The sequence below is a fragment of the Pelophylax lessonae genome (assembly GCF_965119305.1).
Source record: "Pelophylax lessonae genome assembly, chromosome: 2".
Taxonomy (NCBI): Eukaryota; Metazoa; Chordata; class Amphibia; order Anura; family Ranidae; genus Pelophylax; species Pelophylax lessonae.
The window spans coordinates 407,616,968-407,644,290 of NC_138769.1; the positions used below are offsets into that span (position 1 = coordinate 407,616,968).

Consider the following 27,323-nt stretch of genomic DNA (forward strand, 5'->3'; position numbering starts at 1 on the left):
ATATGTACAAACACGAAAACTTGTTTCCTACAACTGAACATCAAGTGCGATACCGTACTAACATAGCTATCATTTAAAAGCTAAGCGGCTAGTATATTGCACTGCTGATTTCACATAGGCATGAACTCAGTATAGAATTTACAGAAAGGATATACAGCTTAGTATACATAAAAGTCATAACAGAAGACGAAAATCCTTGTAGATGGTACCTGAAGGAACTGAACTTATTTTAGAAAGTTTGTGAGCAGGCAGGCAATTATCACAAAGAGACATGCAATGTCTTTTCTGCAATAAAGTACACCTACCTGCCTGCCTGCTTACAGTCTCCTGCTGCATGTAAACTGAGCTGCGCATGCATAGCATAGCTTAGCTTACATCACCAGCATGGTCCCTGTGTGCTAGGATGAAGGGCTCCTAAGGATGGACACGGGTTACATCACCATGCACTGACCAATGCAGATGTCCGAAGACCAGCATGCATGGAGAAGATACCAGTGCCCGCAAAGGACCTAATACTTTTAGGACCCATTCACACTAGGAAATGCATGTCAATCGCACAGCAGTTCTGTGCAGTGCGATATCAGCACTATTAGTTTTGAATGGGATGAAATCACACCGCACCACATCAAAAGAAGTGCATGCACTACTTTTTGAAATGCACAACAAGTGCATCATATGGTACTTTTGTGCCATGTGATCTGGTGCGGGCAAACAAACTGTGTTTGCGACCTGCGTTTGGGGTGTATTTACTTTTGCACTGACCCCCTGCAGCATGGGAACGTGGCTTTCCTGCACTGCATTCTAGTGCACTTAAAAGCAAATCAGTATTGGTTACTGCCCAACAAGATTCACAAAGCTTTTTTTCTATCAAGTTTAAATTGTGGTAAACTAAATTCAGTACCATTTCTTCACAGTAAAGTAACCTAAGAATTGTTACATTTTAAATCATTTTGATTTATACAATTCGGCAGTCAGCCTCCATTCACATTGGTGCGACATACGCTTCAACTTTGAGAGCACATGTCGCATGACGTGTATAAATCAATAATTCCCTATGAGAGCCATCTTAACTGGTCTGACTTGTGTGGGTCCAATATTGGAAAATATTCCTGCACTACTTTGGTCCAATTTCAGCCCAGTGAATATCATTAAAGTCCTATATAAGTCGGATCAGCATCCTAACTGATTTGACTTGTGACATGCGACTTGTGTTCAGAGGCAATGTTAGCACTGCAAAATGCATTGATTAAAAAAAGCAAATCCATACCAGACCCAAGTTGGACCCTGTTCATTAAAGTCTGACCAATGTTGCAGGATCGGCAGTTGTGGGACTTTCATGTTGGAGCAGTGTGAACTCTGCCTTATTATACAGTCCAATGGTTCATGAATCTAATTTACAAGCATATGCAAAAAAATCGAATCGATTATCCAACAAATATTAAAGAGTCACACAAGAATGATACAGTGATATATGTACGTTGTACAATGAACATTTTGAAAGTATTTTTCAGTGATGGATATGCCCAGCATGGAACATCAATCAAGTAAATCTGATTTTTATACTTAAAAGTTTACTTGCTAAAATCCAGTAATTTAGGATAAATTAGCTGTCCGACAATCTAGTTCTACACCATATAACAGAACGGAAAAAGTCCAGGAGTGGCCTAATTTTTAGCAGATTTTAATTTTCTCCTGAAATATTCTGGGGCAGCTTCAAAGAGCCAATCAGCATCCACCACGCACAGGTCTCTCATATAGCACTTAGATGTGTGAAGAAGCTCATTGTAAATCACACAGGCAGGTTTACAGTGAAAAAGGACTGACGACGGATGTATAGCAACAGGTTGATGTGTCTCCACAGTGGTATATGTTCCATCTGGTTGCAGCTCAGCAGCATTCATAAATAGGCCATGGGCGAAGCACTGTCGGATGTTGCGTGAGTCTGTTCTTGAGGACTCTAATGGCATGGACATCTGCATATTAAAAAGAGAGTATGTGAATGAAATGACATAAGAGTAAAGCAGGGTTGTGATGTCAAAATACAAGCTTGTTGTCTTTTTCTTTCACATGTGTTCCTACAGTATGTCTCCTTTAACTGTAAAGAAAAATCTATTTCTTAAGCTGGAAACACACTATACAACTTTTGTTGTTAGATTTCCTTTAGATTTACTTTCAACTATGTAGTACAAGGGCCTGCCTGATTGCATACACATTAGATTTGTCCTCATAATATATGGTTTTGGTAAATGTAAAGGAAAAAATCTAAAAGACAATTGTATAGTGTGTATGGCCCATTAGAGAGTTCACATATTCAGCCAAAAATAGAATCTACATCTGCATACAACTATATTGTAGTAAAATTGTCTTAATCCCTGCTGAGAGAGTGGTGGCTGCTTTAGCTTTTTTTTTTTAGGCTATAAACATTTTTAACATGTTCAGAAAATACGTTCTTGCTAAAATAACAACCCCCCCTGCACTTCCGATACTGCCAGTTGCGTCACGCAGCTTGATCACAGTTTGCTGGCTCCCTCACTATAGCGACAGACCCGATTGAGAATGTTCTCTCACAAGAACAGCTCTCTAAACCCCTCTCAACACTTTACTTGGCATTGTTGAATTTAGAGTTCTGACGCAGATGAAATTCCATAACAGAGTGTATTCCACACCTCAAAGACTGTATGTATCAAATTCATCTACTCAGGTCTCCAGACTGTCCCTTTTGTCATTCCTCCATTGGTACATTTTTCATATGTTCTGGACCTGCCCCAGGGTGGCCCAGTTCTGGATGGAGGTCTTTGACTTTATCATAACTCATTTAGAGCTGTCCCTCCCAGTGTCTCCTGAGCTTGCCTTATAAGGCATTCAGGATGATGAACAGAGACCTAGGTACACCAAACTATTCATTTCTTATCTATTATATCAGTGTTTCTCAACTCTGGTCCTCAGGGCACACTAACAGGCCAGGTTTGCAAGAAAACTCACAGGTGATCACATTTGCTGCTCAGCGATTGCAGTATTGTAGTCTGCATCTCCCCTGGGTAATACTTAAAATCTGGCCTGTTAGTGTGCCCTGAGGACCGGAGTTGAGAAACACTGTATTATATTATGCCAATACAGAAATTCTTTTTACATGGGCCTCTCCCTCTCTAGCCTCATGGGAGTCTGCAATTGACGCTGTGTTACCTATGTAAAAGCTGACTTATATATCAGCTAAAACTGTCCTAAGAAATATGAAAAGATTTGGCAGCCATGGTTGTCATTATGAGTGATACCTATTTTCCGTAAAATGGTCCCTACTATTCTTTCATGATCTGAATTTTTTATTTTTTTTGCTTTTAATGTCCGTTTTAAACTCAATTTTACATTCCTTTATATATGTATCATGCATCCTCTGTACAGTAAAATTTTGTTGTAATATGGATAGGTTTTGTCCTGTTTTTTGCTATTATTGTACCACACATCTGATCAATAAAAAGCAATTCTGGTTTAAAAAAAAAAAATAAATAAATAAAAAAAAATACAGTGCCCTTAACCATTTAAGCCCCGGAGGATATGGCTGCTCAAAGACCTGGGCCTATTTTGCGACTCGGCACTGCGTGATTTTAACGGACAATTGCACGGTCATGCGACACTGTACCCAAATTAAATTGACGTCTTTTTTTTCCCACAAACAGAGCTTTCTTTTGGTGGTATTTGATCACCTGTGCGATTTTTACTTTTTGCGCTTAAAACAAAAAAAGAGCGACAATTTTGAAAAAATAACAATATTTTTCAAATTTTTTTATATGAAATTCCCCCCAAAAAATGTTTTTTTTAAACTAGTAATGGCGGTGATCTGCGATTTTTTTTACAGGACTGCGACTTTGTGGCGGACAGATCGGACCTTTGACTGACATTTTTGACACTTTTGGGGGTACCAGTGACATTATTACAGTAATCAGTGCTATACATATGCACCGTTACTGTAAAAATGACACTGGCAGGGAAGGGGTTAACTTTATTAGACATCCAGGGGTTAAGTGTGTCCCTAGGGGCGTGCTTCTAACTGTAAAGGGGCGTGGCTTTTGATGTAACCACAGACATACGATCCTACATAGCAGGATCGTATGATCTCTGCAGTTACACCAGGGAGAATGACAGACGGCTTTGTTTACATTAGCCGCCTACCTTTCTCCCTCTCCAGCGGGAGGTCGCGAGTGACCGGCGGACATCGGAGCCGCCGGTCACACGCGCTGGGATGGCAGTGAACGAGCGGGGGCAGGAGCGTGCCTCCGGTGGCGCGCGCTCGCCCCCTGTTGGCACGCAGGCGATCTACGTCACTTTGCCCAGGGGGTGCTGACCGCCACAGTATATGTACTTGCGGCGGTCGGCAAGTGGTTGTATCTAATATAAAGCCTTCTGTGGGCAGCAGCTCCCTAATACTTACCTGAGCCCCCTCTCGATCCAGTGATGTCCATGAATGCCTCGGCCGTCCGGGACTCTCCCTCAGGATTGGCTGGGACACAGCAATGGCGCCATTGGCTTCCACTGCTGTCAAACTCAGTTAGCCAATGAGGAGAGATAGGGGGCGGGGTGGAACCACGGCTCCATGTTTGAATGGATACACGGAGTTGCGGCTTGGCTCGGGTGCCCCCATAGCAAGCAGCTTGCTGTGGGGGCACTCAACAGGAGGGAGAGGCGAGAAGCTCCAGCCAGTGACCCGAGTAGAGGAGGATCCAGGCTGCCCTGTGCAAATCCACTACACAGAACTGGTAAGTAGAACGTTTGTTATTTTTAATAGAAAAAATAATCCACAAAACTTTACAGTCACTTTAAGATTAATAGAAAGGACAAACATCCTTATCTTTCTTGTAAACTACGAATCCAAACAACCACCACATAATGGAGATGAACAAAGACAGACATGTTTTATGTTCAGCCTGTGTGCCAACCATGGCTCCCTCCATAGATACTTTATGGATTAAGGAGTGTAGCCACCCAAAAAGACAGGTAGTGCGAAAATAAAGTCAAACAAGCCTGAAAAAAAAACAAAACTAGCCAGCATATCTAAGATCTGGTAAACTAAAATATTAATACATAACTAGATTACATTGTTTTTGCATCTGCCTGTAGTTTCATTTTTAATCATTTAAAATGTACCATGAAATTATAATACGTCATGCTGTTGTTTGGTTTTGATGATATGGAATATTTTCCAAGTAAGAGTGATAAAAATTGGAAGCTATCAGAACTTCTGTATTTATGCAAGGTAGGTAGACACTTGACAAGTCATTAAGTGCCGGTTCACACTTATGCGATGCGGGAAGGCTGCGAATTCGCAGCCTGTTCCCGCATCGCACACGCACCCCCGGCAGTTCACACTGCCATATGCGATACGCTGGGGGTGTCAATGTAATCTTAACGACACCCCCAGTTTGATCGCATATCACAGTGCGATCGTGCAGTTCGCACAGGATCGGATCGCACAAGTGTGAACCGATGTGCAATCCGATCCTGATGCGGCTGCAAAAATGCCTCCTGTGCGTGTTTGCTGCGGGTGCGATGCGAATTTAGCCATACAAACTGTATGGCTAAACTCGCACCGCACAGCCGATCGCATGTAATGAAGGAGCAGTGCGCTCCGATATTACATGCGAACCCGGCACTCGCAGAAGTGTGAACCGGCACTAAAGGTTGAGACTACGGCAATAATGACCCTATGGGTAGAAAAACAAAAACAAAATACCTTTATACAAATGTCTCTGAGCTGAGAACGAACCTCGGAAACCAGCATCATATTTCTGCCATTTACAAAGTTTTCACGGCACCAGTCCTAAGTTTAAAACAAATAAATTAGACTTTAGTCATTAATTTACAATATCAGATTACATTAGTCTATAACGTTAAAGTGAACAAAGATCTGCAGAGACTAATATAGTTGTATATCTGTAGTGTAAGATCTAAGGCAAGGAAATCACTACGGTGCAGCTTATCGTTCTCCATGTTGGAGGCTCTGACCTGAGGAATCAAAGCCCTGCCTCTATCAACATGGCATCCTCAAAACAAGGCATGGTAAGCCAGTAACAGCTGAAAAATCAGCTGCAGGGAGACCACAGGTAGTAATGATGCCTAGTACTTGGCCCTCGGTCTACCTTTCTTTGGGCAAGGCTTCCGGAGTTTAGTTTCTTTTTAATTTAGGAGTCAGCTTTCAAATAAAGAATTCAGCATGAGATTCAATTATTCAACAACCTTGTTTTGGGATTAGTTGGTCTTTAAAGTGGTTGAAAACCCTCCCATATACAACCTTCACATCAGAAGAACCTACAAAGGGGAAACAAATCCTCTTACATAAGTTTTACATAAGTTTTACCTGTTTGTCTGCAGCCCTCTGTCCTTTAGATCCCTCCCCTCTGCCTTTCAGAGCTGAGAGATCCTGTGTAAATTCTGGACTTTGAACTGATCTAAAGTCTCAGTGCAGATCGCAGTGAGGACAGTTCTGCACCCTGTTTGGAGGGAAGGGAAACATCCCCCTTCACACAGTACATGGAAAAATGCAGAGCTAAGAATATCAGTCACAGGCTGTGTGCTAGTGCTTCCTCCTGTATCACCTTTTTGTTTTGTGTCAGGAAAGGCAGTCAGAGGTGACTCATAATTCATGTCTGAGGTTTACAACCACCTTTAATATCCCTATAATGCAGGCTACAGTTTCATTGGTTTTGCAGACATTTATAGTCAACAAAAAGAAAACACTAGTGTATGTGCTGATCTTCATATCCTACAAGTGGCTGATGAACACCATTCATAGTGCCTGACCATTCAAACACTTGGCAGCTGCAGCTCTCAGAAATTCAACCGGGGGGTGGGAATAGGTCTATGGAACAAGAAAAAAAATCTCCCAATCTCCCTAAAAATTATATGTTTAGCTGGTTGTAACAATAAAATGATAGGCTTTATGTATATTCATTTGCAAATTGTCATTATTTATCAAACTCAATTTGTTAAGGTGGTGCTGTATTTAATACTAAGGGTGTCGCTTGCCTCTCTCATAGTTGGTGCCTTTAAGGCAAGTGGGGAAGGCGGCTCTGTGCTCTCTATATATTACATCAATTCTAATGAGCGGGTTGGACTTGAAAAAAGGAGGCCACGCCTCTAAAACGCGTCATCACAGCAACAACGTTTGATGCTCCTTTCCCCTCCCACTTTCAGCTCCAGTTCAAGCTGGTGTTCCCATATGGCGCTGGCTTGTGTGGAGCCGGGTGCATCCACAGTAAGTCCCACAGGCTCTGTTGACAGAAGTGTCATCACAAGTGGATGGAAGATCAGCCCTTAATACTTTTTGAACATCCTTGTTTATCAATGTGGCTACCTTTCACATAAAATAATGTGTTACAGTCCATTGCAGCCAGGGCCTGCATACTGTCCACTTACGGAGTACTCTGCTCTTGGCGTTGTGGTTTTCTAAAGTTAATGTCAGATGGAAGAGCTCACGGCCTCTTTACACCACAGGCAAGATAAGATTAACGACACTTGCCGACATTGGTTTTCTTTCAGTTATTCCACAGAATACCAGAACTTGTAGGCCGCCTTGGACACTGGTTAAGATGAGGCTGTCCTATTTAAAGTAGAACTGTAGGCAAAACTTTTTTTTTTTTTTTTATCTTGGATAGAGCAAGGGAGTATTAAAATCCCTGTCAGATTTTTTTTTTTTTTTTCGCCATCTGAGTCCCATTGTAGAGATTTCCCTGTACTTCCTGTCCCAAAGCCAAAGAGGAAGTGAGAGCAAACACCTACAAATTTAGGGAATTCCTTGGGGACCCCTAGGTCACCAGAAGTAGTGTCCCCATTGGAGAATTTCCCACCTATTACTTTTCTGGGGACAACCCAAAATTTGGAATTTTATTTTACTTCCAATGATAATTATAAACAGATTAGAGGGGGTGAATATTCCTAAGGGGGGCACGGACAGCATTAAAGCTGACAAGCATGGTAATCCTTCTGCAATCCATCCAAAACAAAGTTTTGCCTTTAGTTATACTTTAACTGTGCTGGACTTGGTTACATAAACAAAAGATGGAGCAATTAATTGGTTGAATGCCTCCTGTGCTCTCTTGGGGAGTTGACGACAACCCAGTCTCCTACTGTCATAATCCCCATTACCCCCTTTTTCCCTAATTTTAACTCTCTTGCCTCCCTCCCTCCTTTTATTTTATTACCATTGCCTGCCAATCTTTCTTTTCTTGTCTCATCATTCTTTTGAAGGATTAAAGCGGAGTTCCACCCAGTACACGTTTTTTTTAAAATAAAAATACCCCCGGGACAGTCAGGGCTAGTGCATTCCACAATGGCTAGCCTCTGATCTGTCCCGGGTTGCACTTACCTGCAAGAAGAAATACTTACCTTGAAAATGTATTCTCCAGCGCTGCCATCTCAGGTGTGGGCAGCTTGAAGCCAGCGCGATCCTCTTCTGTGTCCTCTTCCGTCTTCTTCGGTCCCACAATGCACTGCGCCGGCCCCGCCGTCACTTCCGGGGCCGCAGCGTCATCCTTGCACAGCTTCTGGGCATGCCCAGAAGCTGTTTAGCAAGGTATGACGCGCCTACACCGGAACTGATGTCGGGGCCGGTGCAGGCGCATTGATTCCTGGGAGTGATGACGTTCAGCTCCCAGGAATCATTGCAAAGCAGAAGTGACGGCGCGGGCCGCGGCCGAGGAAGGAGGAAGTGGATGGTGAGGTAAGTATATTTTCTTCTAAACGAGGTAAGTAAAAAAAAAATTGCGATTATCCATTTGTTTTTCAGGTGACCCGGAGAGAGAAGATGGAGGCAAGTATCATTTTAGGGTGGAACTCCCTTAGTAGTATTTTTCCCTTAGTAGTATTGACTCAATTATTTTGTCTTTTTCTTTATTACCTCTTTCCCTCCTCCTTTTCCTTCTGTGTTTAGAGTTTTAGAAATCTTAAAATCAGAGACCGTGCAGGTGATGTTTGCTTTTATTTAGACCATAAACCTGCCATTCCTTTATTTAGACCATAAACCTGACATTCCTTAGGACTTTGATATAGTTTATGGCAACAGACATTTCAACAATCGTTATAATAATGACCTGGATATGAATTTGTATAACATAACTCGGGCTATGTGTGCTTCTGTTACAGAAGTACCTCAGCTGTGTCTGAGAAACGGTACCTTTTGTTTTTTTCACATCCTGAAGGTCGCTTTCTGTCATTTACCTAATGCTGCCAAAGCCTGCACCACTTTGTGATGGAAAGACCCTGACCCTTCGTCTATCTCGATTTGGCTCAACAAGGTAGAGGATATCAACAACCTGGGAGACTTGGTGCTTTCTGCTCAGAATAGATGAGAGCGCGGCTTCCTTAGAACATGTTTATTTAATAGGATGAGGGCAAGGCCTTGCTGGATATCTGTCCTGGGGATTAACTTCTCCCCACCGCTCTAGCCGTCCCATGCTGGCCAGCACAGTTACTCCTTGCAGTTTTTTTTACCATTGTGTGGAACTTGTGAATACTGTTATAGTTGCACGTCTTATGACCTTCCCTTAATTTGACATTACTGCTGTTACAGTATTGAAGCAGTTTATTAGATACCTTTGCTTTATAAAGAATTAAAAAAAAGGAAAAAAATGATGTGTTACAGTCAGCAGCATTATGTGTGTGTGGGGCTGTCCTGCCACCATGGACCAAAGCATGTGTTGGTAATAAAGAAATACGTCGCTGACTTTAGTCCGTTTTCCATAAACAGCATAAATATTAAAAGGTGAATTCTGCCCAATCTTGACAGGGGATACTTGCCTTATTTTTGCCCAAGTTTTTGAATGCACGATAGATATTTAGTAAGGTGATATGGTCCCCTTCACTGGAGATGAACTTCTTTCGAGCTGCCTGTACTTCATCTCTTTTAGAAGGAGGATTATGGAAAACACTGTCCACTGAAAGCAGAGCCACAATAGTCAGGATTTCCTCTGTACAATGAAATTTTGGCGAAATGAGAATAGTCTGAAAAGGAAATAGGAATTATGGTAAGCAAAATTGTATATATTAGGTAATATTCAAGTTATTGTAAACGTTTCTAGTTATAATCTATGGAAATGTTTACAATGAACATAATGCAAGTCCAACATACTGCACAGAGATAGTAGGTATTTAGGAAGTTACCTTCGAAAAACGTGGTTCCAAAGGGAAAGCGGCCATCTTTCTTCCAAGTGGTGTGAGGATGATCTGGTCTTCCTTCCTCTCTATTGCACCTAGAAGATCCAGTTGATCAATAGCAGCACGCATGGCATCTAAAACAGAAAAAAAATCCTTTATTTACAATAAAAGTTACACCATATTTCCTTTACCAGTATTAACAGTCTTCACATAAATGTTGTTCTAAAGAAATGGCATAAAGCATTGAAGATTTCCCCTTCCAAAATGAATTTGATTAACAGTGGAATGTAATCAGTCAGACACTCATGCAAGAATTTGCATTTCCCCCGTTCCCTAAAGAAAATCTGCCCCTTTGTTTGTTCTATCTGACAATACGGTTAGATATTTCTGCACAATTAAGACAAAAGTAAAAAAAAAAAAAAAAAAAAAAACCTTTCCACAAAGCAGAATAGTTAACCACCCTAATAATCCTCCACACAAAACTAAACTTTTTCAATCTACTTTATTATGGGACAAAATCATACATACAATCCAAAGACATAAAACCAGACAAATATAAAGCAAAGCAAAATGGTGTCAAAATAAATGTTAACAAACACACAAACTGCAAATCAGCACCCACATGGGACTATCATAGCACAGGTAAAGGGCAGCCATATAGAAAGCAGCACTCCAAATAGCTATACTCCTCTTTGTACTTTCACACACTGCTCCACAAGGGTGCTAGCCTAGCTTGTCAACTGCACATAGTAACGGAAAGGAAATGCTCCAGGCAGCTGCACACCTTTATTGCTTCTAATACAAACAGGACACAGACATAGTGGGGAAAGGAAGGAACAGGTTGATGCATTTTGCACTCCCTTTAGCACTAAATGGCTATGATTTACTGCTAAAAGGAGCACAAAACATGTCAACCAGTTCCTTCCTTCCCTCCGCTGTGTAGAGTGAGGTGTGCAGCTGTCCATAACATTTATTTTACATTACTAAAAGGACAAACATACTCAATTACAACTGTATGCATTACATAAGTTCGGACCACAGCTGTTGCGATACCTGCATATCTTAAGAGTATTTAACTGCTTAAGGGTTTGTTTACACATGATAGCCTTCTGACCCAAAGGGCGCATGACAGCCAGTTAGAAGGCATTATTTCACCTCCTCACTGCCGGTTGTAACCTCTAAAAGTCCTCACCATCGTGGTGGTTGCGGCCCAGCCCTTATTCATCTGAATGTGTCATGTTCAGGGGTGGTACTGCCCACTGGAGGTGATATGGGTATAACTTTTGCCATCCCGACATTACAATGCGGCCACAGCATGTGTATACCTCTGTCTGCCTTTGCAGCTTAAGGTGGAGCAGTTGGCAGGCAGTAAAAATGCAGCTCACCCATGTGTTTTAGTGCCTCAATCACAAATGTAAACAAGGTGTAGAAGAAATGGCCTTGAAAGGAGTCTAATGTAGTGTCTCAGTCACAAAACATGATCTATCTTTACGACATTTATTTTGGCATTCCTTGTCCTGCCCGAAGCTAGATACCAAAAAATGTCCAATATTACTTTTACTTACCAGCTTTTAGAACATATATATACTGCATATTGTTAAGGTCTGACTTTTCTTAATTACATAGCTATGCTCCACCTACTGTCATTCTCCTGCCCAGTGAGAGGACACTTACTGGCAAATGATAAAATCTCACTGTAAAGTGCAATGACAACTGGAAGGGTTTGCACATCAAGTCTTGTGCAGACAGTCCCATTGATGTAATCTGGGATGTAGCAACTGCACAAACACAGCTGTTGTTCCCAATCTGACATCTATGTGGGTCCAGGTGCATGTCCCGGAGCTCATAATGTCTGTTATTGGGGTTGTCGTGCACCAACACGGCTATCAGGTTAGGAGCAGCAGCTGTTGCATCCCAATTGACATGAATGGGACTACCTGCACGGGGATGCACAGAACACCTGGGCATCCCTGTGTCTGTAAACATGACCCTCCATGGGCATGCACTATATTATGCCTCATGTGAGCGAGGCCTTAGTAGCAATTCAGCAGGAATTGTTGTACGTTATGTTGTGTTGGGTTTGTGTGCACTAATAAGGATTGTAATGTATTTTTAGTAATAAAATAGCAATTTGGTGAACATTTGCGCAACTATTGCGGTACCTAAAAAAATCAGTAGCACTTTTTTTATTCTTCAGGTCAGCTGCTTTCAGAAAATGTATGGGTTGGGGGGTCTTTTACAAACTCTGAAAGCTGTAGGGTGAAAAGTAACAACCTCAGATTTTTTGGGCAAATTGTTTTTATTTAATGTTTTGCGCTCCTTCAGTTTTCACCATTTCACAAAGCGCAATTTAAAATGTACAAATATTTCTTATGCACTAACTCAATACAGTTTTAACTTTTATATTTAGTAGGAATTTAGCAGCAATTTGGTAAATCTTGCCATGTATGTAGCCACTAATAATGGTTTTAGTGTATTTTTAGCGAAAATATTGTTTGTATAAATATTTGCGAAAATATTACTGGGCCTAAAAAAAAAAAAAAAAATTAGTAGCACCTTCCATTTATTCTACTGGTCCTATGCTTTCAGAAAATGTACGGCTTGGAAAAAAAAAAAAAAAATTGCAAAAACAGCTTGGCCATCTGAGTTTAAAAGTGGAGCACATGGCCTGGCAGGGAAAGGGTTAACTTTTAAAGACTTTCCATTTAAAATAAGCCAAGTTTTATAAATTTTGCACACACCTGGAGAGGGCCTGGACATAAAATCAAATGTAAGAATATTCGGAACTCTTAGAACCAGAAGTTGCAGCATCACACTGGCTAGATTACACCTGTGAAAAAAAACAAACATTATTCACAATTAAAAAAACCAGAAACTAGAAAGAAATGATCATGGCTAAACATTGTTTTACCCGAAACTAAAAAAAAAAAAAAAAAAAAAAAAAAAAAAAAAAAACAACAACAACAACACATGACCCAGAATCAGTACATAGGGAAACCTCAAATTCTTACACCAATAAAATAATTTTTTTAGTGAAATGTGCGTGTGATGAAAGGTAGACTTACAAGCTTTAAAGCGATAGTAAACTACTGTATTTTTTTTTGCAACCTTTAAGGCAATGTCATAAAGTGCTAGTATGCATCCTATACTAGCACATTGTGTGAAAGTTACCTTAGAACGAAGCCTTCCAGCACCGCTCTGTCACCCCCTGAAGGCTTGTGGACTCCAACTGTGAGTGGCGAAGCCGCGATGAGGTCACTCAGGCGCATGCATGAGGGAGCCACTGTTTACGGCACAGGGCTCTGAAGGAACGGCCCAGGTCACCATTCCTTCAGAGCGCATGTGCCGGTGATGTCACTGGCTGGATCTACAGTAAATATCTCCTAAACCAGGGATCCTCAAACTACGGCCCTCCAGCTGTTGAGGAACTACACATCCCATGAGGCATTTTAAAACTGACATTCACAGACATGATTAGGCATGATGGGAATTGTAGTTCCTGAACAACTGGAGGGCCGTACTTTGAAGACCCCTGTCCTAAACAGTGCACACTTAGGAGATATTTACAGTACAGTTTACCTATAGGTAAAAATTATGCATGGGAGTTTTTCCTCACTTTAAGCATGGCCAAGATAACAATCTGCAATGCTGCTCACTCTCGGAACCTTTATTGAAACAGCCAAGCTGTTAAAGCCAGTGATTGAAAAGCAGGGTGGAAGAACGGTTCTTGGTATAATAGATCAGGCCAATCCGGTAAGGGCCACAAAGCGTTGGCTACCAAACAAAGCGAGGCCAATTTACAGGTATAAGAATGGGTTGGAAAGTCCATGCTTTCCATCCTTCAAAAAGATGAGGAAATAGCTTCAGCTGAGGAAAGGCGTTGACAGCCTTTGAATCCAAGATAGGGCGAATGCCTTCTTTGGGTTACAGAACTGTACACAGATTTGAATTAAAAAAAGAAAAAAAAAAACCTTTTGGAATTGGAACGTTTATGTCCTGGGTTCAACGATCTCTAAATGGCTGAAAGCATATCCATCCGACGTTCCTGAGATACAAGAAAGTGCAAAACTATCTCCTGCACCTAAGTGGTGGCTATGCAAGCTTCCCAAATACCCATTAAAACGGTAGTAAACCCCGATTGGTCATTATTGCCTACAGGTAAGCCTATAATAAGGCTTGCAACAAAAAGGTGAAAGTAGTCCTGGGAGCTCTTCTTCATCAGAGAGATGGGGAGAGGCACTCCCCTATATAAATCAAAGGGAGGTGTATTTAAGAATCAAATATCATACAAAAAGAAAAAACAACAAAAAGGAAAAGATAAGCACACCCTATAGTTACCTCTCAGCAGTTTATACAGCTGCAAGAAAAAGTATGTGAACCCTTTGGAATAATATGGATTTCTGCACAAATTGATCATCATCTAAGTCACAACAATAGACAATTACAGTCTGCTTAAACTAATAACACACAAAGAATGAAATGTTGCCATGTTTTTATTGAACACACCATGTAAACATTCACAGTGCAGGTGGAAAAAGTATGTGAACCCCTAGACTAATGACATCTCCAAGAGCTAATTGGAGTGAGATGTCAGCCAACTGGAGTCCAATCAATGAGATGAGATTGGAGGTGTTGGTTACAGCTGCCCTGCCCTATAAAAAACACACACCAGTTCTGGGTTTGCTTTTCACAAGAAGCATTGCCTTATATGAATGATCCCTCGCACAAAAGAGCTCTCAGAAGACCTACGATTAAGAATTGTTGACTTGCATAAAGCTGGAAAGGGTTATAAAAGTATCTCCAAAAGCCTTGCTGTTCATCAGTCCACAGTAAGACAAATTGTCTATGAATGGAGAAAGTTCAGCACTGCTGCTACTCTCCCTAGGAGTGGCCGTCCTGTAAAGATGACTGCAAGAGCACAGTGCAGACTGCTCAATGAGGTGAAGAAGAATCCTAGAGTCTTAGCTAAAGACTTACAAAAGTCACTGGCAAATGCTAACATCCCCGTTAGCGAATCTACAACACGTAAAACACTAAACAAGAATAGATTTCATGGGAGGATACCACAGAGGAACCCACTGCTGTCCAAAATATTCTGTGGACAGATGAAACCAAAGTTGAGTTGTTTGGAAGAAACACACAACACTATGTGTGGCGAAAAAGAGGCACAGCACACAAAACCTCACCCCAACTGTGAAGTATGGTGGTGGGGGCATCATGGTTTGGGGCTACTTTGCTGCGTCAGGGCCTGGACGGATTGCTATCATCGAAGGAAAAATGAATTCCCAAGTTTATCAAGACATTTTGCAGGAGAACTTAAGGCCATCTGTCTACCAGCTGAAGCTCAAAATAAGATGGGTGTTGCAACAGGACAATGACACAAAGCATAGAAGTAAACCAACAACAGAATGGCTCAAACAGCAGAAAATATGCCTTCTGAAGTGGCCCAGTCAGAGTCCTGACCTCAACCCGATTGAGATGCTGTGGCATGACCTCAAGAAAGCGATTCACACCAGACATCCCAAGAATATTGCTGAACTGAAACAGTTCTGTAAAGAGGAATGGTCAAGAATTACTCCTGACCGGGGGGCGTGGCCTGAAGACTCATGTGAGCGGACGTGTGTTAGAGAGGCTCTCCCGGCTGATCTCCGTTACATTGATCCTGTGCATACTTTCTCAAGCGGTAAACTCACCCCCGGTCACCGGACGCTAGCGCCATCCAGCCCTGCTCATGTCCCCGCAGAAACGGCCCTCGGAAGCGGCGGCAAAGCTGGAGAAATTCCGGCGCCAGGAAGGGAGCATGGAGGCCCAAAATGGCGGATCGTCCCACTCTGCTCCCGCCGCGGCAAAGCAGGCCACGGACCAAGCGGTCATTCTGGCTGCCATCACGGACTGCAAGGCGTTCCTGACCACGAAGATAGAGGAGATTAAGATCGATACCTCCTTGCTCAGGCAGGACTTTTAAGAATTACTCCTGACCGTTGTGCACGTCTGATCTGCAACTACAGGAAACGTTTCTTTGAAGTTATTGCTGCCAAAGGAGGTTCAACCAGTTATTAAATCCAAGGGTTCACATACTTTTTCCACCTGCACTGTGAATGTTTACATGGTGTTCAATAAAAACATGGCAACATTTCATTCTTTGTGTGTTATTAGTTTAAGCAGACTGTGATTGTCTATTGTTGCGACTTAGATGATGATCAGATCACATTTTATAACCAATTTGTGCAGAAATCCACATCATTTCAAAGGGTTCACATACTTTTTCTAGCAGCTGTATAATGCAAGAAAAAGTATGCATTAGGACCCAGAGACCCCCTCCAAACAAGGAACCCCCCCCCCCCCCCGAAAAACAACGCAACCCTAACCGTCAGAGGACCCTTCCTATAAAAACCCTACCCGAAGATGACAAAATCACCCTGCGGGAGCTGGTGTAACCCTCTAATTCCCAGAGCCCCATGCTCCCTGCTGACTCTGCCCGCACAGAAAATATTTAAAGAGATTAAGTTAAACTGCTAATCAAAACCTGATCTAACTCAGCCCTGGAGAGCTAGCACCCTACCCTAGAATCACAATGGGGTGCAAGAGCTCTGCAAGGTAGGAGTTAAGAGTCCAGGGCCTGGCAACCTAGCCTTTGATATACGGAACCCAGGAGACAGCTGGTAAACATTAAGTCCGTGCGATTAGATTAAAACCAAATTAATTTAATCAATCCATGGCAAGATAATGTAACAAAGCCAGCATATGCATATCATGTAGACCACAGCCTGGTAAGAAATAAATTGAAAAAAAAAAAAAAAAAAATGTATGAAGTTGGATACAATGTTCAAATCCTGGGATGAGATGATGTGCACATAGGCTAGAAAGTAGCTAGATAAGAGTAAGAGACTGAATCCTCTTAAATATGGAGGTCCCCTTTGAGTGTCAGCAAGCTTAAATGGTGAAGACTGGAGATATCACAGTGGCATTGTGAGATGAATGGCATAGGTCACAGCAGTCCATGGAGTTAGACATACAGGGATTTTGTTAGCCAGTTCTGGGACCACCCTTAGCTTGGCAGGTCAGACCTGATACACCTAAGAGAGTCTACATTATGTGTATGTCTAGCTCGCGCTGATGGACTGCTGTGACCTATGCCATTCATCTCACAATGCCATTGTGATCTCTACAGTCTTCAACATTTAGTTTAATGACATTCACAGTGGACCTTCATTTTTAAGAGGATTCAGTCTCATACTCTCACCTAGCTACTTTTTAGCCTATGTGCACATCATCTCATCCAAGGCTTTAAACATTGTATCCAACTTTATCCTTTTTTTTATTTATTTATTTTTTACGATGTCGTGGTCTGCGTGATATGCATATGCCGGCTTTGTTACATTGTTATCTTGCCATGGATTGATTGAATCAATTTGGTTCTAATCTAATCGCACAGGACTGAATGTTTACCAGCTGTCTCCTGGGTTCCATATAACAAGGGCTAGGTTGTCAGGCCCGGGACTCCTACCTTGCAGAGCTCTTGCACCCCATTCACACATTGTGGTTCTAAGATGGGGTGCTAGCTCTCCAGGGTTAGATCAGGTTTTGATCAGCGGTTTAACTTAATCTCTTTATATATTTTCAGTGTGGGCAGTCAGCGGGGGGCTCTGGGAATTAGAGGATTACACTATCTCCTACAGGGGGATTTTCTCATTAACAGGTAGGGTTTTTATAGGGAGGGTTCTCTGCCAGTTTGGGTTGCGTTGTGTAGTGGGTTTTAGTGTGTGTGTGTGTGTGTGTGGGGGGGGGGGGTTTCCTTGTTTGGAGGGAGTCTCTTGGGTCCTGATGCATGATTTTTCCTTGCATTATACAGTGGGTACAGAAAGTATTCAGACCCCCTTAAATTTTTCACTCTTTGTTATATTGCAGCCATTTGCTAAAATCATTTAGGTTCATTCTTCTTCCTCATGAATGTACACATAGCACCCCATACTGACAGAAAAACACAGAATTGTTGACATTGTTGCAGATTTATTAAAAAAGAAAAACTGAAATATCACATGGTCCTAAGTATTCAGACCCTTTGCTGTGACACTCATATATTTAACTCAGGTGCTTTCCATTTCTTCTGATCATCCTTGAGATGGTTCTACACCTTCATTTGAGTACAGCTGTGTTTGATTATACTGATTGGACTTGATTAGGAAAGCCACACACCTGTCTATACAAGACCTTCCAGATCACAATGCATGTCAGAGCAAATGAGAATCATGAGGTCAAAGGAACTGCCTGAAGAGCTCAGAGACAGAATTGTGGCAAGGCACAGATCTGGCCAAGGTTACAAAAAGATTTCTGCTGCACTTAAGGTTCCTAAGAGCACAGTGGCCTCCATAATCCTCAAATGGAAGACGTTTGGGACGACCAGAACCCTTCCTAGAGCTGGCCGTCCGGCCAAACTGAGCTATCGGGGGAGAAGAGCCTTGGTGAGAGAGGTAAAGAAGAACCCAAAGATCACTGTGGCTGAGCTCCAGAGATGCAGTCAGGAGATGGGAGAAAGTTGTAGAAAGTCAACCATCACTGCAGCCCTCCACCAGTCGGGGCTTTATGGCAGAGTGGCCCGACGGAAGCCTCTCCTCAGTGTAAGACACATGAAAGCCCGCATGGAGTTTGCTAAAAAACACCTGAAGGACTCCAAGATGGTGAGAAATAAGATTCTCTGGTCTGATGAGACCAAAATAGAACTTTTTGGCCTTAATTCTAAGCGGTATGTGTGGAGAAAACCAGGCACTGCTCATCACCTGTCCAATACAGTCCCAACAGTGAAGCATGGTGGTGGCAGCATCATGCTGTGGGGGTGTTTTTCAGCTGCAGGGACAGGACGACTGGTTGCAATCAAGGGAAAGATGAATGCGGCCAAGTACAGGGATATCCTGGACAAAAACCTTCTCCAGAGTGCTCTGGACCTCAGTCTGAGCCGAAGGTTTACCTTCCAACAAGACAATGACCCTAAGCACACAGCTAAAATAACGAAGGAGTGGCTTCACAACAACTCCGTGACTGTTCTTGAATGGCCCAGCCAGAGCCCTGACTTAAACCCAATTGAGCATCTCTGGAGAGACCTAAAAATGGCTGTCCACCAACGTTTACCATCCAACCTGACAGAACTGGAGAGGATCTGCAAGGAGGAATGGCAGAGGATCCCCAAATCCAGGTGTGAAAGACTTGTTGCATCTTTCCCAAAAAGACTCCTGGCTGTATTAGATCAAAAGGGGGCTTCTACTAAATACTGAGCAAAGGGTCTGAATACTTAGGACCATGTGATATTTCAGTTTTTCTTTTTTAATAAATCTGCAACAATGTCAACAATTCTGTGTTTTTCTGTCAGTATGGGGTGCTATGTGTACATTCATGAGGAAGAAGAATGAACCTAAATGATTTTAGCAAATGGCTGCAATATAACAAAGAATGAAAAATTTAAGGGGGGTCTGAATACTTTCCGTACCCACTGTATATGCCAATATACTGCGGAGAGGTAACTCTCTAGGATGTGCTTATCTTTTCTTTTGTTGTTTTTTCATTTTGCATGCTATAATAATGCTTACCTGTAGGTAAAATTAATATCTCCTATATGTGCACCATTTAGGAGATATTCACCCTGGATGCAGCCAGTTATGTCACTGGCACATGCGCTCTGAAGATCCAGCATAACTTGCCGGACCTTCAGAGCTTCATGCCAAAATGGAGAGCTCCCGCGTGCAGGCGCGGGAGGGACATCAGCGTGGCTCTTGCCAATCACATATCCAGAACGTGCGAACCCGGAAGAAAGACTGGGGGGAGAGCCCTCTCAGCAATGACAGTGCAGCGCTGGAGGGCTACTTTCCAAGGTGATTATTTCATAATGTGCTACTATACAATGCCTTGCAGATTTTTTTTAACAGCCACAGCTTACAACTGCTTTAAGTCCATTAGATACTCATCATCCCCCATCTGTGAATTGAACTGCTGGGGTGGACCTTTATGCAGAGGCAAATTTATCAGCAAGTTAGGAGCTCTTGGGCTGCCAAGCATGCTTTAATTGTCTGAGGGCCAGAGGGGAAGAAAACGTATGGGAACTTGAACTGGACTTAGAGGATCAAAAGAAAAAAATTTGATGTGAAATAGGAAGGTGTTGATCCTTATTCTAAAGCAGCTGGATAAGTACTCTTATCCCCAGTTACTTTAATAATTTCATTGAGCAAAATGCTAAATGTTGGTCTCCCACAAAGTTTAGTTGTAACAAAAAGTCTTGTTACACTGTTGCTTCGCTGACAGGCAATTAAGCCAGATTGTTCTGTGAATTTGATGCCTCAGACAAAACATAGCTAGCACCCAGCAAGATGTCACCCAAAAAATGTTATTTGCCATCTGGTCAACGCAATCAATAAAGGGAGGATCAACATAAGCAGTGACTGTTCTTTATTTTGCAATTCTGACCAGTTAAAGAATGACAGTAAGCAAAAAAGTTAGGGAGCAGATGGATTGAGTAGATGCTCATACATTTTTTGTCAATAGGGTCCCTAAAGACAGAGCATCTTTGATAGAAATGGTCAGAGCCTTGTTAAGGTGAGGCACTGGAGAGAGTCAACCTCCGGAAGGGAGTAGAGTGCCTGGATTAGTTTACAGGCAAGGAATGGTTTGGTTGCTTCCAATCATTTTAGGTAAATACACCGCATAGGGGATGAAAAATAAAAACCTTCGGGGGATATTTAGTTCTATGAGAACCAAGGTCAGTCACTGTGGTAGGTGAAGTAACAGTGGAACCCTCTCGTTTTAAGTGGAACATCTTGGTCAGAAAAGAAAAAGTTTCCTTCTAATGCCTAAAATTTTGCATAACAGAAGAAAAACTCTTTTTGTATGATAGGAAAAGGAAGAAAGGGGAAGTTTAGAAATAGCCTGGTGTCAGACATATTGCTCACATGCAAAAATGTTATGTACCCAATCCGAAAAGAAATACTTATCGCTCCACCAGGACCAGGGGTTAATGCAGCAGGAAGGCTCTGAGAACACTTGTCATTGATTGCAGCTGCTAGGAAAGTCTAAACTGAGACCTGGTAAAAGCTATGCACAGCTGTTAAGGAGGCTATGAAGCCCCGGACTAAAGAGCAGTGACGGGATACAGCCATCTGTGAAGACAAGAACTGCCTCAAAGACTCAGAACTTTCACAGACAGCAGAGTGCAGAAAGGAAGGACTGTTACACATGTGCAGTTAGAGCTGGCCTCTAAAGGAATGTCGGGAAATATCAAATGAAAATTTAAGCACCAAATAAGAGACTAAAAACACAGCCCAAAGAAATATTAAAGAGGAGCGTTATCTCCAGTCTCAGCCTAGTGTCCTTTTCTTTTGTAGTTGGCAGTATAACCCTTGGCTGCTTACTATCTGTAAAGCTGTGTCTTCAATGGATGATGGAGTAATATTAACAATTTCAAATATATTAGCCATCATTAAAAACTTTAAAGGTATTCTTCAATCAAATCACTACTTATTTGTATAAAGAGCTATGAATAGGTTTACAAGCTTACCTCTGTATCTCTGGTACAGTCATTTTCTCAAGCTTCTCAAACTCATCTTCCGTATAGAGTCTATAGCATATCCCACTGTCCTCTCTACCTGCTCTTCCTGTACGCTGCCAGGCCTGGGCTTTTGAAATCCTCTGCACTGCAAGCACTTCAAGACCACTGTCTACAGACACAAACATATATTTAAATTGGAAAAGAAGCCATTTATCTTGTAAAGTGTTGCACAAACTGTTGGTGCTATATAAATCCTGTGATTACCATATTTTTTGAAATATAACACAAACCTAATTTTAAGAGGGAAGTTTCAGGAAAAAATCTTTTAAATTTCAAATAAAGAAATTTCAAGCAAAATAGGGGTAGCTCAGAACTTTTTTTTTTTTTTTTATTAATCAAATGCATCCTTACCAGTGCCCATCAATGCAGCTATACCAGGGCTTATGAATTGCAGCCTCACCAGTGTCCATGAAAGCAGCCTCACCAGTGACCATCAGCGTGGGGATCCCCCACTTACCCAGCAGACGCTGTCATCTGAAGTCTTGCCTCCTGGTCCGGCTCCTATGATAGACGTCACGTGTCCCGGCATTGGACCAGTGTGCATGATATCATAGAAGGCGGGACTTCGTATGACAGTGACCAACAGGTAAGCGGGAGATCCCCACTCTGTGTAATCCGGTGGCGCTTGACCCCCCCTTCCCATCGGCCCTGGTCACCCAACCCCCCCCTGTGACTCTGGGCGCGGTGCCTCCTGTGCACTTGCCCAGGATCGGCCCTGCCTCGCGCCCTCCCCCAATTGACCCTTTTTTTAAAAAAAAATGTCGGCTTATAATACGCTTGCGTTATTTGCGCTCCATTTTCAGGAGGAAAAGGTGCGAGTTATATGCCGACAAATACAGTAATAATAATAATAATAATAATAAATAAATAATAATAATAATAATGTTAATCCTTTGCCTGTGACGTGTTGTAAAAATTCAAAGATGAGGGCCATTAATGCACGCATAGATTAGAGGCATATGTGGATAAAGAGTAAAAGGTGAATACAGGGTAAAATCATATCGTATGATCATAAAATCATAGTAATTTCCACTTTCCAGGCCTCATCTTCACCACTCTGAAGTTCTCCTCTGGCAACTGTTTGAACATGCTGCCTTCTACAGAATCTCCCTAGGCAATTTCCACACAAACTTGAGACCTTTCCTGCCCAAACTCTGCTGATCCTAAAAGCTTCTGCCACTAAACACTGCTAAAAGCCTATGTGTGCATAACAGTGAGGGGAATTTGGAGGCAGGGGGAAAAAAAAAAAAAAAACGGAAGATCCCCGAGAAGCAGCTGTAAAAATGTCCAGTGAGCATGAGACCTATTGATGAGGCAAAACAAAAGAAAAAAAATCCAAACCAAACTTTAAACACTCTGTCTGCGATACGGGCATTTGTACCTGGGCACATACTGCCTTAAAAGCAAGAACCACTAGGTGCACTGTTCAGCCACAGCAGCTTTTAGTCTCTTATAGAGTTTCACAGGCTACCAGCAACAGGGCACCTGTGCCATCTGTCCACAGCTAAATGCCAAAGCCCAATGGACCGGGGGTTAATCACCTAGTATGCATGGGGGGTCTAAAAGCAGCAAGTAGTGTTCATTACACACAGGAGTTCTCCTCCTGCTACTTAAAACACAATCAATATAAATCAGTTCAGCTGACTGTATTTGGCCTGTAATGTACCTGGATTGTTTGTAATGAAAATAACTGAACCTGAAGGTGCCATATTCCCCATACATTAGTAAAATAAAACATGAACATTTTCAGATGTATTGTATTACCCAGGGAGGCTATTTTTTAACTCTTCTTCCCAAGAAATCACATAACAATTGAGATAAAGTTGTAATTCAGTCAAAATGTGAAATAAACCTATAGATGCACACAGGAATCATTATTCATGCCTTCATCCAGGCATAGCTTACTGCACCAATTCACTCCACATTATTTAATTTGCTGATCCTGAAGTGCATTTGCTGGTAATGCTGAACACTGCAAGGGATCCAATAGAGCACAAAGGTAAACTGTGTTAATGTTCCTCCTACTTTAGCACATCGGTTTACTCACAGAAAACTTGTTGCCAGAAATTGTTCTTTAACTTAACGTCTTCCTGCAGGCCGCACACATATATGCAGCCTGTTAGGGGGCGGACTTTAACACCAAGAGGCTGCATATATGTGGCCCTATGTATACACAAAACTATGCTGAGAACATGCACCCTGTGTGTGCTCCCAGCACAGTCACCGGCAGGGACTGGACAGCTCCCGTTTAAAATAGATCTAAAGCCAGAACTTTTTTGTTTTAGACAGATTAGGGAAGAGGTAAAACCCCTTGTCAGTTTTGTAGGGTGTCTATATCCCCTTGGGGAGATTCCCTCTTAGACGTAGAGGATACATAAATATCTCCACATAGCTCTTGCTACAAATTCAGTGCAGTGCAGTTCTATTGAAGTACCCCTTAACCGCTATTTTAATTGCGATATTCTTAAATTTGCCCTTGCTTAAGCACTGGCATGTGCTCACCCACATAGATCACTATGGCACCAGAAATTACATTATGTGATGTGGATAAGGGCAATGTCTAATCTCCAATACCAGGAGCTGGAAGAATAGCAGATACTCTGGGTAGAATTGCAATGATTCTGCAGCAAAAAAAAGCATTTGCTAGTAAATTTACACCAATGGTTGTCAACTTATTAGCTAAAGTGGGCCTCAAATGCATCCCCTAGCATCACCAAACAATGTTTAATATATGTAATGCCTGAGAGGACTGTCAGAAACTGCAGACCTAATAGTCGAAATGAGGGGCAGAGAGTGTGGACATGCTACACATTTTTGGCTGGAACTGGAACAGCAACAGATACTCTGGCTAGGCACCGATTTTGCAGCAAAAAACTTTATCCTGATAGTTTACTATTCCATTAATGATGTTCTCACGTTTAACCTCTAAATACATTTTCATACCTGGGTTGTACTTCTTTGCTTTCACCATGCCTGTATCTACCACATATTTGATTCCTGTTATAGTGATGGACGTTTCAGCAATGTTGGTCGAAAGAATAACCTTGCGGTGATCCTAAAAAGATATCTAGAATTTAGTTTACGGATGAACATTAAAAAATTACCATAATGCAACTGACAAATAAAATGTACAAATAGCGAACCATGTAATTTTCTTTTTACAGTGTGGCTCATCCTAGATTGAAGCTCTGCACTCTGTTTATACTGTGGTTAGATGCTACCAGGTGCAGATTGACAGAAACATTTGCAAAGTAATACATGCTTTCCTAATGGACCCTATAATGTCACCAATAGGCTACTATTTCTTTTTACTTACCTTGGGCGCATTCTGAAACACTCTAATCTGTTGAGAGTGTGGTAAAGATGCATAAAGAGGCATTACGGTCATCTGTGGGCAGCCATCTGGAAGATGCTTTGCTATGTCTCTACTTGTCTTAGTCATTGCTTCAATTTCTTCCTGACCAGTCAGAAACACTAGTATGTCATGAGAAGCAGGTGCCTCCTGCAGGAATAGACATTTAAGATTAACATTACATGGAGACAATTACTTCACATTAATCACAAGGCATACAGTTGTGCAATTTACTATTAAAGAGATTCTGTCGCCAGACTTTGCATTTCAACAATCATCATCTCATAAGATTATATATGCATTTAGCATATTTAAGGCGCGTTATTTTGCTGTAAAGCCTCTTGTGTGGCCATTTAATTGCTACTTATGCACTGTCATCTTGGAAGTGATGTCAACAGCCGCAGCAGACTTAGAGCTGTCACTCACATAACACTCTATAGCAGGGATATGCAAACTGTGGCCCTTCAACTGTAGCAAAACTACAAGTCCTATCATGCCTCTGCCTCTGGGTTTCATGCTTGTGGCTGTCAGAGTCTTGCTATGCCTCTTGGGACTTGTAGTTCTGCAAAATCTAGGAGGGCAACAGTTTGCATATCCCTGCTCCATAGTATTCCTTCATTCCTCCCCTAGCAGGTACATAAAACATTATGTAGGGAGGTGAGAAGAGGGGTGGAGACCCTCGGCCAGGACAGAGAGCAATTTGACACTCCCAGATAAGACAAGGGCTTTAACATGCAAGGAGAGAGGGGCTGTGCTAGGAAATCAACTCTTTTAAAGCAGTCAGATTTGCTGTCGAGCTCGAAGGCATATTGCAATGAAATATAAAATTGCTTATGGAAAAGAAAAGGAAAAAAAAAAAAGGAAGAATTTAACACTTGATTTTCTTTTTGCTTTTACCTGCATTTTTTTTAAGTTGGTGACAGGGTCTCTTTAACCATTTGAAGACATTGGATTTGCTACACATGACTAAAAAAGACACCATCCATATATACAAGATGTATGTAGCAATGTCCAGTCCTTCTGCCCCCCCTGCCATGCCACCCCTCCTCGCCCACCCGAAATAGCCAGCATTTTAGGATCTTAAAATGACCCTTAAGCCACTAGGCACACACAGGCCGAATGTTGGGCGATGTCGGCTGGTTCAATTAAAACTGGCCGATATTTGGCCTGTGTGTATGGCAGCTTGTCCAACAGAAGCCGGCTGTTTAGCCGGACGAGCATGCTGGATAAGCAGCAGCCGACAGGCTCCCAATGGTTGAGAGTGCTAACCGAAGTGTTCTGGTGGGGGGGCCTCCCCCCATCAGAGCTGACAGTTTTTTTTTGTTCAACCTGCTAGGTTAAACGGAAAAAAGAAATAAAAAAAATTGTGGTGTGTACTAGGCCTTAATTAACCCTAATCAGTAAACTTCCTTCCCTCCTCCCTAGTTTCCTGCTTTTTCTATTTCTATTCTATTAACCATTAATATTTAAACAATTTTTTTTTTTTTTTGTTTTTTCATTTGTTCTGAACAAACACTGCTCTGGTCCACAGAGGGTGAAAAAGGGTGAGAGGGGAACTGGTTAGGGCCCCTTTCACACTTGTGTAACTTGCCCTGTGACTTGGGATTGCAAAGTCGCAATAACAAGTCATACTCCATAATTTCCAATGAGTAAAGTTCATATCTGTGCGACGACTTCAAAAGTAGTCCCTGGACCACTTTGGTCCGACTTTGATGCATTTTGAGGTCCATAGATGAAGGCATTGCTTCAGGTCCAGCCATAAGCACAGTACAATTGCTGCAAAAATCGTGTGACTTTTAGGTCACACAAATGTGAAAGGGGCCTTAGGAAGAACTTTCCAAAATTATGTTTACTGCACTCTTTTAAAAAAGGCATCTGTGGCCACACATATCTGCTGCCTCCATAACAATACAGACACCTCACAAGTTAGAGCCTAGTTGATCTTAAATCCAGATATTCCTATACAGGAAGGTTTCTTCTTGATCACTATATAGCCGACTGCTTTCTACTCATCATTTTGCCTATGGAGAGTGTGATAGGCCAACAGGGAGTCAAGAAGAGCAGAATGGGTTTGCCTAATTTGTAAGGTATCCCAGACACTTTGCAAAAAAGAGTGGGGGGGCACCAGGAGATGCCTGCTTACCCTGCATGTGTACTTTAAAATAACCCTGTCACCACAGGTCACTTGTACTCAAAAACACCATAGCAGCAGAAGGTAATACCCTGCCACACACTGTG

At 42.0% G+C, this 27,323-nt stretch overlaps 1 protein-coding gene across 1 annotated transcript in view; it reads right to left on the bottom strand.

Moving 5' to 3' along the window:
• Window positions 1-1,320: 1,320 nt before the first annotated feature.
• DHX33 (DEAH-box helicase 33) overlaps window positions 1,321-27,323 on the bottom strand; it is a 35,975-nt gene continuing 9,972 nt past the window's right edge. Inside the window, exons 5-12 of the mRNA XM_082247085.1 lie at window positions 25,050-25,235; window positions 24,677-24,788; window positions 21,683-21,842; window positions 12,885-12,973; window positions 10,150-10,277; window positions 9,787-9,990; window positions 5,726-5,812; window positions 1,321-1,973 (exon numbers count right to left, since the gene is read on the bottom strand). Of these exons, the coding sequence (XP_082103211.1) occupies window positions 1,665-1,973; window positions 5,726-5,812; window positions 9,787-9,990; window positions 10,150-10,277; window positions 12,885-12,973; window positions 21,683-21,842; window positions 24,677-24,788; window positions 25,050-25,235 (1,275 nt within the window). The 3' untranslated portion in view covers window positions 1,321-1,664. The remainder of the gene's footprint in view (window positions 1,974-5,725; window positions 5,813-9,786; window positions 9,991-10,149; window positions 10,278-12,884; window positions 12,974-21,682; window positions 21,843-24,676; window positions 24,789-25,049; window positions 25,236-27,323) is intronic.